This window comes from Pongo pygmaeus, chromosome 23, assembly GCF_028885625.2.
Source record: "Pongo pygmaeus isolate AG05252 chromosome 23, NHGRI_mPonPyg2-v2.0_pri, whole genome shotgun sequence".
Taxonomy (NCBI): Eukaryota; Metazoa; Chordata; class Mammalia; order Primates; family Hominidae; genus Pongo; species Pongo pygmaeus.
Genome location: NC_085931.1, coordinates 43,113,325 through 43,127,903, shown reverse-complemented (window position 1 = coordinate 43,127,903; position 14,579 = coordinate 43,113,325). Strand labels below are relative to the sequence as shown.

Here is a 14,579-nt window from a genome sequence, read left to right as displayed (position 1 = left end):
GGATTCACTGCAAATGTTGAAAAACGAAAGGCTCACCAAAAGCATTCAGGAGTAGCTACACTTGTGTCAGACAAAATAGACATTAAGTCAAAAAACATAAAAAGAGACATAGCAGGTCGTTATATAATGATGAAGAGATCAAAGCAGCAAGAGGATATAACAATTATAAATATATATGCACCTAACTCAGGAGCACCCAGATATAGAAAGTAAATATTATTAGAGCTAATGAGATTCTAATACAATAATAATTAGGGAATTCAACACCCCAGTTTTAGAAATGCCTAGATCATCTAGGTAAAATAAAATAAAATCATGTAAAATAAGTCAGATTGAAGCTGCATTATAGGCTAAGTAGACCTAACAGATGAACAGCTGCAGAATCTACATTCTTCTCCTCCACGCATGGGATCCTTTCCAGGATGGACCACATGTTAGGTCACAAAGCAAGTCTCAAAAATATTTAAAAATTGAAATCATATTAAGTAATCTTCTCAGACCACAATGAAATAGAACAAAAAATCAATAACAAACAGAGTTTTGGAGCCTACAAAAAGAAATAAGTTAAGTCACATGCTACCGAACCATTGGGTCAATGAAGAAATGAAGATGGAAATTGAAAAATGTCTTGAAACAGATGCAAATGAAAACACAATATACCAAAATCTATGGTGTATAATAAAAGCAGTACTGACAGGGAAGTTAATAGCAATAAATGCTGACAGCAAAAAAGTAGAATGCTTTCAAATAAACAAGCTAACAATGTACCTCATAGAACTTGAAAAGCAAGAACAAACCAAACCCAAAATGAGAAGAAAAGAGATAAAAAAGATCAGAGCAGAATTAAACAAAATAGAGACTTAAAAAACTCACAGTGAAAGGAAAAGTTGGGTTTTTTGTCTTTCGTTTTTTTGTTTTAGACAGGGTCTCGCTCTGTCACCCAGTCTGGAGTGCAGTGGTATGATCCTGGCTCACTGCAGCCTTGGACTCCAGGCTCAAGCAATCCTCCCACCTCAGCCTCTCAAGTAGCTGAGACTATAGGTGCACACCATCATGTCCTGTGAATTTTTCCATTTTTTGTAGAGACGAGGGTCTTACTGTGTTGCCCTGGCTGGTCCTGTACTCCTGCTGCAAGCAGTCCTCCTACCTCAGCCTCCCAAGTGCTGAGATTACAGGCATGAGCCACTGTGCTCAGCCAAGAAGTTGATTTTTTGAAAAGATTAACAAAACTGACAAACTGTGAGCTAGGCTAACTAAGAAAGAAGAAGAAGAAGAAGACCCAAATAAGTTAAGAAATCAGAAATGAAAAAGGAGACATTACAACTGGAAACCCAGAAATACAAAGGATCATTAGAGACTATTATGAGTGACTATATTTTAATACTGACAAATTGGGAAGCCTAGAGGAAATGCACAGATTCCTGGGCACATATAACCTACCAAGATTGAATCAGAAAGAAACAAAAAACCTGAACAGACCAATCGCAAATAATAAGATTGAAGGCTCTCAAATTGGAAAAGAAGTCTTATTGGCCTTACTTGTAAATGATATAATCTTATATTTGGAAAAACCTAAAGACCGCACCAAAAAACTGTTAGAAATGACAAACTTAGTGAAGTTTTAGGATATAAAATCAACACATAAAAATCAGTAGCAACTCTATATGACAACAGAGAACAACCTGAAAATGGTGAAATCCCATTCTTTGCCTATTCCCACATTTATTCCCAGTATGGCAGCCAGAGGTCGCCCAAGGAGAGCTCGGGGTGTAAATTGACTTGGTGAATCTCTCCGGTCTCTCTTTTATTTCTATTTTGAATGCCCACTTTGGACACTCCTGAGGTTATCAGAAACAATGTTTCCAGCACAGGTGCCTTCACCAGAGCTGAAACAATGAGGTTGTCGTTGGATGTATCAGTATACAATAGAAATATGATGTGACTCATCTATGTAATTACATGTTTTCTAGTAGCCACGGTGAAGAAAGTGAAAAAAAATCAAGTCACAATTATTTTAATTGGCAAAATGTTTTGCCATTTAAACATGGGTTTACACGATGCAGTTTTCAAAGATCATTTTTGGGGGGCAGTGGGGTGGTCTCCCTATGATACCCAGGCTGGTCATGAACTCCAGGGCTCAAGCAATCATCCCGTTTCAGCCTCTCAAGTAGTTGGGACTGCAGGTGCCTGACACTCAAATATCTTAATGAGATAATTAGATTCTTTTTCAGCCTTTCAATTCCAGTGTGCATTTAAATAAATGTATCCACACATTTGTTTATAAATGTATATATACGCATTTAAATACGTAAACTTTTATATTTATATATATTGCGATGCAATGGAAACAGTAAAATTATCAAAGTTTTTAAAAATCTTAGTATTAATACTGTAACTAACAAAACGACGACAAAAACAGGATCTTGTAAGGCTCTGCTTGATTGTATGTGAACAGTTTTAGGGTTTCTTTTAAACCAAACTTCTAAATGTGCATTTTCACAATCTTGGAGAAAAAGTCCCTTTAAATAAATGGTCACATGAGTGTGATTTTAGAAAAAACATCTTAGTAAGTTTGATAGATTTCTTTGATCAAAACATGAGGAGATATTATTCTCATGAGAAAACTACTTGACACTAGCTCTATTCATAGATTAATCTTACTGCCAGATATTTCGTTGTAACAGTTTCAGCCCTAATCCTGAATCTTTTTATTTATCCTAAGCAGATGGCTACAGAAATCCCAAATCTTATCAACACCCATAATATACATGGCCTAATTTAGAATGAGATGGCAATATTAGTCTATATCAATTTTAAAAACCCTTAAGTTAAAATAATCTTTACTTGGGGTAACCTGTTTACAACCTCAGTTAAAATTACGGCATAATTAAATCAAAATCTCATTGGATTAAGGAAGATAAGCAGGATGTAAATGAGGGGGGAGGAGGGGCTCTTGCAATAAAAACCCCTTGTAAGTGGAGCTCACTCACAACTGAGCTGTCGGTGGAAGCTGCTGGAGGCCAGGGGAGAGCCTAGTGGAGGAGACGCACATCCAGGCTTATGTAGTTTTTCTTGACTTGCTAGGTTCGTACCAAGGGCAGATATTAGAGAGCAAGGGCTGGAGGATGGAGTCACTATGAATTCGACAACATTGTTTGAGGCCGGCTCAATGCCAGGCACAGTGTGTGCACTTAGAGAGACCCTGGGTCCTCTTCTAGAAGCAGACAGCAGAACTTAAATTTTCAGTACCCAGTCTGGAGAAATGACAGTCTTCATTTTCCTTAATCATAGTGTGGCCAGCTCGATGAGATGATGGAGTTTCTCTCTTTGACCTATTCAACCTCTCAGCTACTTAGGAGGGGTTTTTGCCACAGCCAGATTAGAACAATTTTGCAGGGGATAGGGGTGTTGGAGGTTCTCCGAGTCTAGTCCATAGCTGTCCAGTAGAAATATAATGTAATCCACATATGCAATTATAAGTTTTCTAGCAGCCACATTAAATTACAAAATGTAAATTTTAATACAAAAAAAGTGTTATTTCAGCATGTGATCAATCTTTAAAAGTTCCTTTTTTTTTTTTTTTTTTTTTTGAGACAGAGTCTCACCGTGTTGCCCAGGCTGGAGTGCAGTGGTGCGATCTCAGCTCTCTGCAACCTCCGTCTCCCGGAGACGATTCAAGTGATTCTCCTGCCTCAGCCTCCTGAGTAGCTGGGATTACGGACGTGCGCCACCAAGCCCAGCTAAATTTTTTTGTATTTTTAGTAGAGATGGGGTTTCACCATGTTGGTCAGGCTGGTCTTGAACTCCTGACCTCGTGATCTACCCACCTCGGCCTCCCAAAGTGCTGGGATTACAGGCGTGAGCCACCACACCTGGCCAAAGTTCTGAACAAGAGAACTTACATTCTCTTTTTCTCATACCTCTTCAAAATCCAGTGCGCATTTTACACTGAAGGTGTGATACCCTAACTTGCATTAACTTCATTGACTCTCTCTTAGCTAAGAAAGCCGGACGGATTCCATTCGGCTCCTTCATTTGCAAGACATTAAGGGCTCCTTACCCACTCCCTCCCTCAAGGACTTAACTTGTGCAAGCTGACTCTCAGCACATCAAAGAGTGCAATTAACTGATAAGGTACTGTGGCAAGCTATGTCCACAGTGCCCAGGAATTCGCTCAGGTGATAGTACTCTAAAGCCCCCGCATTTGTGTCCGGAGCCCCCACTCCTATCACCTTGTGATGAATTTAAAGCCCCTGCACCTGGAACTGTTTGTTTTCCTGTAACCATTTGTCTTTTCAACTTTTTTGCCTGTTTTACTTCTGTAAGATTGCTTCAGCTCAATTCCCCCTCCCCTCTCTAAACCAAAGTACAAAAGAAAATCTAGTCCCTTCTTCGCGACTGAGAGAATTTCGAGCGTTAGCGTCTCTCGGTCGCCGGCTAATAAAGGACTCCTGAATTAGTCTCAAAGTGTGGCGTTTCTCTATAACTCGCTTGGTTACAACAAAGGCACATCTCAATTCCAATAAGCCCCATTTGGGGTGCTCAAGAACCACATGTGGCTGGACCGCTGGGCCCAGACCCTTCACAACACCAGCTTCTCAACTGAAGAATCATGTCCTTCATTCCAACTAGCATTTCCGATATTAGAAGTTCAAGGCCGTGACTCTTCTTATATGTATTTTATAGTGTTTTTATCACCTATCACTAGTGATTGTTTATAGCAGGCACGGATATGTCTCTATGCATGTAAAAGTGAAAGAGCCCAAAGGAGTATTGTCATTCAGTTCATTGAACTCCAATATCATGTACCTTTTCTGCAGACACTGGCCATGGCAGAACATTTTAAAGAAGCAAGTCGATGTGACGGCTGCCTATCTTATCCTGAAAAACCCACTTACTAGCCAGGCACATTGGCTCACGCCTGTAATCCCAGCACTTTGGGAGGCTGAGGTGGGTGGATCTCGAGGTCAGGAGTTCAAGACCAGCATGGCCAAGATGGTGAAACCCCGTCTCTTCTAAAAATACAAAAATTAGCCAGGTGCTGTGGCAGTGCCTGTAATCCCAGCTACTCATGAGGCTGAGGCAGGAGAATCGCTTGAACCCAGGGGCAGAGGCTGCAGTGAGCCAAGATGGCACCACAGCACTCCAGCCTAGGCAACAGAGCAAGACTCCGTTTCAAAAAAAAAAAGGAAAAGAAAAAAGAAAAAAATAAAAACCCACATACCTAGAGTGTGGATATCTCTGCTGCTTCCACTGTATCAGTTCACTTCCAAAGGAGCCCAATGGGGATGATGTATTGTGCGCCATCTGCTCTGTGGTCACTATAAAAGACATCAGGCCCCATCTCCTGCTGGGAAAACTGGTCTCCAAAATCAAGGAAGTAGAGCCCCAGCTGAGAAGAATTCTATATTAAAACCCAAGGATGCGGAAGTTCCAGGGTAAGAAATCTGTATAACCCGCACTTGGCCCACCAACAGACTTGGAAAAAGCAACTGTTCAAAAGGCTCTCCATTAAATAGGGGCATTAGCTGAATTCTGGCACCTAAAATGTGTATGCCCACCAAACAACAGTTCTCAGCTGTGAGTATAGATTAGAGACAACAGAAGATTTTGAAGAAAATAGAACATTTAGGTCATACCCTAGACCTGTGCTGCCCGGTATAGTAGCCACCAGTGGCTATGGGGCCCTTGAAACATGGGTGTACCCCATGTGGAAGTGACAATAATTCTGGATATATGGGCTTATAATATGTTATTTAAAGTATTGTTGAATTTTTTTTAATGTCTACAGAAAAATTTAAAATTACCTGGAGATCTTTTATAAAATGCAAATTATCATTCTATTGGACTAGGCTGGTTGAGAATCTGGATTTCTGACACACACAGACACACACACACATACACACAAATTTTTTTGAGATGTGGTTTCATGTTGCCCAGGTTGGTCTCAAATTCCTCGGCTCAAGCGATCCTGCCACCTCAGTCTCCCAAACTGCTGGTATTACTGACATAAGCCGCCGTACACAGCCTGATCTAATAATAGTATAATAAGTAGTTTTTCCATCATCTAGAATATTCATTAGATATCTATATTTGAACAGAGTCTGCTAAATTTTATGATTTTGAGAGTAAACAACAGACATGGTTTCTGCCTTCAGGGATCTTATGTACTAAAAGAAAAAATGTTGAATAATCAAAATTTAAAAAGAATGCTTACTATGAACAAGAGGGATTTGTTACAATTCTATTTCAATCTTCTGTAAGAAATTCTACGGAATCAGGGAACGCAGGGAAGTTTCTATTTGCTGATTTACCTTTTTTCTTTCCACAGTGGATATGACGCTGGATATTGATACAGCCAACAATCGACTCATCATTTCTGAAGACCTGTGGAGTGTCCATTATGGATTTCTTAGAACCGCAGAGAGTATGCCGAGATTCAAACAAGTCATCTGTGTCCTGGGCTCTCCTCGCTTCACCTCTGGACGCCATTACTGGCAGGTAGACATGGGGACAGGCAAATAATGGGATTTGGGTGCCTGCAAAAATCTGTTAATCGACAAGAGAATTGTGTTGTCTTCAGAACTTGGCTTCTGGACTGTGGGTGTGAGGAAAGAAAAGCTCTTTGCAGCCAGCACTGTGCCTTTAACCACCCTCTGGGTGAGTCCGGGGCTGTGCAGGGTAGGCATTTTCCTGGATATGGGTATGAGAATGATTTCCTTTTATAACATTAATGATGGGACCCATATCTTTACATTCGCTAAGATTTCTGCTGCAGAGCCACGGTGCCCATTTTATGCTCTTGCAGATTCAATTATCGATGACCAAGGCTTCCTATCTGTCCTGTGATTAATCTTGGCATTGACAAATCTACAGTTTCTCCTGAGCAGGGCAAATAAACTTTTAGCCACAAAACCATTTAGACAATCACTTTATGCTCAATGCTAGAAACTTTTCTGCTTGCTACAACATAATGGAACAAAGTTACAGCAGAAAAATATGGAACATCTCAAACCATGAATGTCAATTAAGTAGATTAAGAAGAAATTGCCTTTTAAATACTAAAAAGTATTGTTACAGTTGTCCTTTGGGTTTTATGGGCCGTGGCTCCGTGTCCCTCCCACACCTGAGTGGCTTTTGCTGCCTCTCTGTGCCCTGGCTGCCTCACCCTGCACCGTGCTACTGTCTCATTGACATCACATCTCTTCTGCAAATCTATCTCGCTGTCTGTCTGTTCCTTCTTCCCTGGAGCAGCTGAAAGGATCATCTTGTGAATTTGACTCATTTCCTAAGTCATTCTTACACTCTTTATGTTGTATCCAGCCTGGTTTTGGCAGAAAGTTTTTCTCACATACAGGATACACCAGGGCTGGACTCTGTCTTTACATGTGGATGTGGAGTGATCCAGAATCCAGCAAAGAGCAAACCCCAAATGATTGCTTTATGACCGGATCCAATTCATTCTAATCACATAGAGTTAACCTGGCTCCCTACACACTGTCTCCCAAGCCTTGTTTTCTTGCTCAGACACTGAATCCTGAGGAGTGATCTCATCCCATTGTACATCATTTTTTAATAGAACTAAATGTAGGTCTTTTAAAAATATATATACAAAGAAAAAAATCTTTATTTAATATGTGATACATTTTAGGAGGGGGAAATAGATTATATTCAAGTTATTTGAAATTTGAAAACAAAGCTGTTATTTTATGAATTAAGTACAAATTAATCACTAACCTGGCCATTTCCATGACACCTGCAGATTCATCAGTTCTCTGGGTCAAGACCTGAGTCTCAGCCTGGAGGACATTATGTTAAGCAAAATAAATCAGGTCCAGAAAGATAAATACCGCGTGTTCTCACTCCTATATGGGAGCTAAATGAAAAATGCTGAGCTCACAGAAGCAGAGCATAGAATTGTGGGTATAGAGGCTGGGAGGGTAAGGGGCAGGGGAGCTTGGGGAGAGGTTGGTTATTGGATACAGAATTACAGCTAGATGGGAGAAATGGGCTTTAGCGGAGGCTGGGAAGGGTAAGGGGGAGGGGAGCTTGGGGAGAGGTCGGTAATTGGATATAAAATTACAGCTAGATGGGAGAAATGGGCTCTAGCACAACTGTGGGGTAAATATGGTCACTTACACATGATTGCATATTTTCAAAAAGCTAAGAGGATTAGGAAGGCTCCCATCACAAAGAAATAATAAATGTTGGCTGGGCGTGGTGGCTCACGCCTGTAATCCCAGCACTTTGGGAGGCCGAGGCGGGAGGGTTACCTGAGGTCAGGAGTTACAGACTAGCCTGGCCAAAACGGTGAAACCCTGTCTGTACTAAAAAAAAAAAAAATTAGCCAGGCATGGTGGCACATGCCTGTAATCCCAGCTACTCAGGAGGCTGAGGCAGGAGAATTGCTTGAGCCCAGGAGCTAGATGTTGCAGTGATCCAAGTTTGTGCCACTGCACTCCAGCCTGGCTGACAGAGCAAGACTCTGTCCCAAAAAAAAAAAAAAAGAAAAGAAAGAAAGAAATGTTTAGAGTGTGCTAATTATCCTGACTTGATTATTACACACATTATGCATGTATCAAAATATTACTGTGTGCCATAAATATGTACAATTATTCCATGTCAACTGAAAGTAAAGAGGAAAAAAAAGTAAACCAAAACAAGACCTGAATGTCTCAGAGTCCTCTAATCCCATGAGGAATCATACTTAAAGCTGACCAAAATTAGGTCTTTATTTTTAATTATGCAAAAAGAGAAAATTCCTTTAATATGTGCCAAAGGGGATAGGGAAAATGATAAGATTATATTCAAATTATTTGAAATTCGAAAACAAAGCAGTAAAGATCCCACTACACAGAAAGGCATGAAAATGAAAAGATTCGGGGTTGATTCAAATGGAAGAAAGCACAACTCACTTCACGGGTAACAATTTTTATTTGAGAACACAGGTTTCACAAGAAAATCATCTTTTTTTTTTTAATTGTGACTTTTATCTTAACACTCTGTGAAGTACTCGAGGTCCAAGAAGTTTAATGGTCACTTGTCAAAATACTAATTATTCAATTTTTTTCCTATGAATTATGAAATTTTTTCAAAACCAGAAATAAACCAATGAAAATAAGTAAAAATTACCTCGAATTTCCTCAATTACCTTTGAGTCCGATGTATATGAATTTAAACCATTTTGTAAAATTGCAAATCCAATCATACTTAGTACTTTAGGTTTCCAAGCAAAGCTTGAAGCCTACAACATATTACAGGAATTATCTTTACTGACAACTGATGGAAACATCTCTAAAATAAGCTTTTGAAGTTAGTACATTAAGCCTAATTTAATCTAAAGGCAATTTAATCTTACCTTCATACGAAAGAAAAATACACTGTCAGGATGAAGGATTTACTGAAGTTACCATTAACTGGAGAAATATCACCAGTAAAAACCTAATTCCCTGTTATAATTAAATCAAAGCCTCATTAGGTTAGAGGGTGTGGAAGGGCGTGACCCAGGGGGAGGTGGGAATCTCACCAATAAAAGGCCGTCGTGTGCCCCTTCCCCACAAGACCTGAGCTCCCAGTGGAAGCAGCTGCAGGACAGAGGAGCTTCCAGCAGAAGAGGTGAGCCCATGCCTGTGTGTGTGTTTTTCCTCCTTAGATTTCTAGAAATGGGGATTATGACTTGGGGGGATGAATGAGAGAAATTCGTAATTAATGAATTCAACAAAGGCCGTCTGAGTGTTGCCACAGAGTTGAAAACCAGTCACCCTGGACCCCCAGTCTAGGAGTGGTGGCAGTCAATTTGGTATTCATTTCCAAGGCTGGAGAAGGATGTGATTTTTTTTTTTCTTTTTTCGGTGAGGCAGGGGCTTAACTCTGTTGTCCAGGTTGGAGTGACCTGGTATGATCTCTGCTCACTGCTAATTTTTCTATTATTTGTAGAGACGGGGTCTTCCTGTGTTGCCCAGGCTGGTCTCAAACTCCTCGGCTCAAGGGATCTTCCAGCCTTGGCCTCGCAAAGTGCTGGGATTACAGATGTGAGCTACTGCATCCAGCCCCTCTTTTTTTTTTTTTTTTTTTGAGATGGTGTCTCACTCTGTTGCCCAGGCTGGAGTGCAATGGCATGATCTTGGCTCACTGCAACCTCTGCCTCCCAGGTTCAAGCAATTCTCCTGCCTCGGCCTCCCAAGTCTCTGGGATTACAGGTGTGTGCCACCACGCTTGGCTACTTCTTTTGTATTTTCAGTAGAGACGGGGTTTCACCCATCAGGCTGGTCTCGAACTTTTGATGACCTCAGATGATCCACTCACCTCAGCCTCCTAAAGTGCTGGGATTACAGGCATGAGCCACCGGGCCCGACCTCCCAGCCCATAATTCTTATGTTCATCAATCAATCTCTTGCTCGGGCTCCCCAGGAGGAGGTGAAATGACCCCAGCTTGCTTTTCCTCACATGGGTGCTGCCATGTCACTGGCTCAGGCTCAGCTGCTGGGTCACCAGGAGAATGGACCCTTCCTCCACCTCCGCTCAGAACACAGTGATGATTCGTGACTTTCTTTCCCAATAGAACTTCAAATCTCTGAAGATGGGGGGTGGGGGGATGTGCTTGAGTGTTTGTACTCATGGTCTTGTTCTTGGAGTGACAAAGCTGGAACACAATACCTCTATGAATGAAAAGGTTGTCACTTGTCACAACTAACAGGCTTTCACCTCACGGAAATTTTCTTCCCTTGTGTACTTTTCCCCTGGCAGTGGACATGGCTGCACTCTTCCAAGAAGCAAGCAGCTGTCCCGTCTGCTCAGACTATCTAGAGAAACCAATGTCCCTGGAGTGTGGATGCGCCGTCTGCCTCAAATGCATCAATTCACTGCAGAAGGAGCCCCATGGGGAGGATCTACTTTGCTGTTGCTGTTCCACGGTCTCTCAGAGGAACAACCTCAGGCCCAATCGAAAGCTAGAGAGGCTGGTTTCCCACATCAAGGAACTGGAGCCCAAGCTGAAGAAGATTCTGCAGATGAACCCAAGGATGCGGAAGTTCCAAGGTAAGGAATCTGTATACCCTGCCCCCTTCCCAAGAACAGACCAAGAAAAATCATTTGTGCAACTGGCCCCTCATTCCATATGGGGATTAGCTGCTGTCTGGCACCTAAAATTGAGATGCTTCTTCATCAGATTCTCAGCCCTGACAACATACAGAATCACCTGGTGATCTCCAAAAATAAAAATAAAAAGGCTGGGCGCGGTGGCTCATGTCTGTAATGCCAGCACTTGGGAGTCCGAGGCGGGTGGATCACGAGGTCAGGAGATCGAGACCATCCTGGCTAACACGGTGAAACCCTGACTCTACTAAAAATAAAAAAATTAGCCAGGCATGGTGGCGGGCGCCTGTAGTCCCAGCTACTCGGGGGCTGAGGCAGGAGAATGGTGTTAACCTGGGGAGGCGGAGCTTGCAGTAAGCCAAGATTGCGCTACTGCACTCCAGCCTGGGTGACAGAGTGAGACTCCGTCTCAAAAAAAAAAAAAAAACCTGATGTCTATGTCATGGGTTAGACAAGGGATTCTCTAAACTTAATGTGCTCAGATTACCTGGGGATCTTGTTAAAATGCAGATGCTGAACTGGGAAGTCTCAGGATTGATCCCGCTGGCTTGGGGACTTTGCTGAGTAGAAAAAACATAGAGAAACTGAAATTGAATTTCTCTCTAGCAAAGGTTCCCAGGACTTTGACATTAAAATGGGCCTGGTAATTCTAATGCACAGTGAATACTGGCACCCATTGTACCAAACAACCTCACCCCAGGGTTGGGAAGAGTTTGGAATGGAGCATCTATGGTGTTTGTTTCTGTGAGTGTGGGGCGAGTTGCAGACGCTGGTCTCCTCATCCGTGTGCCATGGGCTTCAACAGTGGTCCTGGCTACAGAAAATAGTATCACTCTCCATAACTCTGGAGAAAAGGGATATTTAAATGAAGAGGTTATGGTCAGCCTGGGCAAAGAATTACACCTATAAATGGTGGTGGGTCCCTATTATGTCCCTGACACTGGTAGCTTCTGCCCTGACACCCATGATCTCTACTCATCCACCTACCCATACCTGTGTCTCTGCTGAAATATGGAGGACAGATTCACCCTGCCCAAGTCATGTTTGGAACCCTCTTCCTCCTTCCTTGTCCATGTCCACTCATCTCATTTCATTCCCTAATTCACCATCAAACAGCAATCAATCTCCTCAAGTCTTACTGTAATCTATAAAATCTATATTGGTGATCATATCAGTTTTTTGACTTGAAGGATCATATGTTCTGTAGATTTTTTTTCAGAATGCTCTGGACAATTAATTTTCTCTAGGCCAGATCACACTGCCTCCTCCATGAGAACTGGTGGCTTCACCTGTCAACCACATACCCAATGCGTTAAATTATTGACCTTTGTATTTGCTGCCCTTATTCTCTACAATCAGTCAGTTATGACGAACAACTTTCTCTTTTTTTTTTTTGAGATGGAGTCTCGCTCTGCCGCCTAGGCTGGAGGTGCAGTGGCGCGATCTCTGCTCACTGCAAGCTCCGCCTCCTGGGTTCATGCCATTCTCCTGCCTCAGTCTACCAAGTAGCTAGGACTACAGGCACCCGCCACCATGCCCAGCTAATTTTTGTGTATGTTTTTTAGTAGAGACAGAGTTTCACGTGTTAGCCAGGATGGTCTCAATCTCCTGACCTCGTGATCCGTCCGCCTCGGCCTCCCAAAGTGCTGGGATTACAGGTGTGAGCCACCGCGCCCGGCCAACGAACAACTTTCAAATACCTTTCTCTTCGCTCCAAAATTTACCATTGTTTTGCTTAAGGTCTCACCTCCCATGTAGGATGGAAAACATTCTTTCTTCTAAGGCCCCCCTCCTCCTCCTGGCCTTGGAGCCTCCTAATGTCCAGGACTGGCACCTCTGTCATCACATTGTCATCACATTGTCAGCTGCAGAGATCCCCTATCTGCTGTCAGAACCGTGCACAATTAATTTGTTTACAGACATGGAAAACAAAGGCCTGGAATCATGCTCTATATACTGAATTGAGCAATACAAGGTGGAAGCAGAAACATATTTCACATCGACCATTTGCATTGTCTTAATTATCACTCATTTTTTCACCCATCAAGGTGGTAGAAAGGGGGCATGGTGTCTGCCTTCAGAGACCCTCCACTCTAAATGAAGAAAAGTCCAATGAAGCAAACATGTGACATAAAGTAAAATAATTGCTACTGTGAATAAGAGTTGGGTATTGCCACAAAGCATACCTATGAGAATTTGAACTAGTCAGAGAAGTTGCCTCTTGAAACGTTTTGATTTTGGGGGAAGAAGAGAATTAAAGAAACCAAAGTCAAGAGATATTTGGGCCTTGGAAGTAGGGGAGAGGCATGGGGTTGGCTTCTGTCCATTTGCTGAGCAACTTTTTTCCTTTTCACAGTGGATATGACCTTGGATGCCGACACAGCCAACGACTTCCTCCTCATTTCTGACGACCTCAGGAGCGTCCGAAGTGGGCGCATCAGACAGAATCGGCAAGACCTTGCTGAGAGATTTGACGTGTCCATTTGTGTCCTGGGCTCCCCTCGCTTTACCTGTGGCCGCCACTACTGGGAGGTGGACGTGGGAACAAGCACAGAATGGGACCTGGGAGTCTGCAGAGAATCTGTTCACCGCAAAGGGAGGATCCAGCTGACCACAGAGCGTGGATTCTGGACTGTGAGTTTGAGGGATGGAAGCCGCCTCTCTGCCAACACGGAGCCGCTGACTTTCCTCTTTGTAGACCGCAAGTTACAGCGAGTGGGGATTTTTCTGGATACGGGCATGCAGAACGTTTCCTTTTTTGATGCTGAAGGTGGTTCCCATGTCTATACATTCAGGAGCGTCTCTGCTGAGGAGCCACTGCGCCCGTTTTTGGCTCCTTCAATTCCACCTAATGGTGATCAGGGTGTCTTGAGCATCTGTCCTGTGATGAACTCAGGCACTACTGATGCTCCAGTCCATCCTGGGGAGGCCAAACAAACCCCCACTGCAAAAAAACAAAAAACAGGTTAAGAAAATTACTTGGATGGGTAGACTTAGGAACTCTCTACTTGGTAAAAGCATTATACAAAGTCACAGGAGAAAAATATGGGACATTTCATGATTATACTTAATCCAATTTGATTAGTTTGTAAATTGAGTCCTAAGTAGTAATTATTGCCACTATCCAACTCATTGAGTTTTATGGTTCACATCTTGTTTCCTATAGAAATATTCTGTATTCTGGGATCAATTTCCAAATGCTTTTTTATTTCTGTAAGTTCAAATTAATGTATTATAGAAGTTATGAGTTAAATAAACATTGGAATATCACCTAATGGATTATGTGACTTTCTTTCCTCAGCCTCCTGAGTAGCTGGGATTACAGGCACCCACCACCAACCCCAGCTAATTTTTTGTATTTTTAGTAGAGACAGGATTTCACCATGTTGGCCAGGCTGGTCTTGAACTCTTGACCTCAGGATTCACCCGCCTCAGCCTCCCAAAGTGCCGAGATTACAGGCGTGAGCCACTGCACCCAGATGGAT

General features: G+C 42.4%; 1 protein-coding gene across 1 annotated transcript; it reads left to right on the top strand.

Annotated features, from left to right (window-relative positions):
- The first annotated feature begins 10,415 nt into the window (after positions 1-10,415).
- LOC129023412 (ret finger protein-like 3) lies at positions 10,416-14,364 on the top strand. Its single transcript, XM_054470114.2, has 2 exons — positions 10,416-11,037; positions 13,451-14,364. The coding sequence occupies exons 1-2, from the start codon at positions 10,665-10,667 to the stop codon at positions 14,062-14,064; spliced, it is 987 nt and encodes a 328-aa protein (XP_054326089.1). The 5' UTR covers positions 10,416-10,664; the 3' UTR covers positions 14,065-14,364.
- Positions 14,365-14,579: the final 215 nt, after the last annotated feature.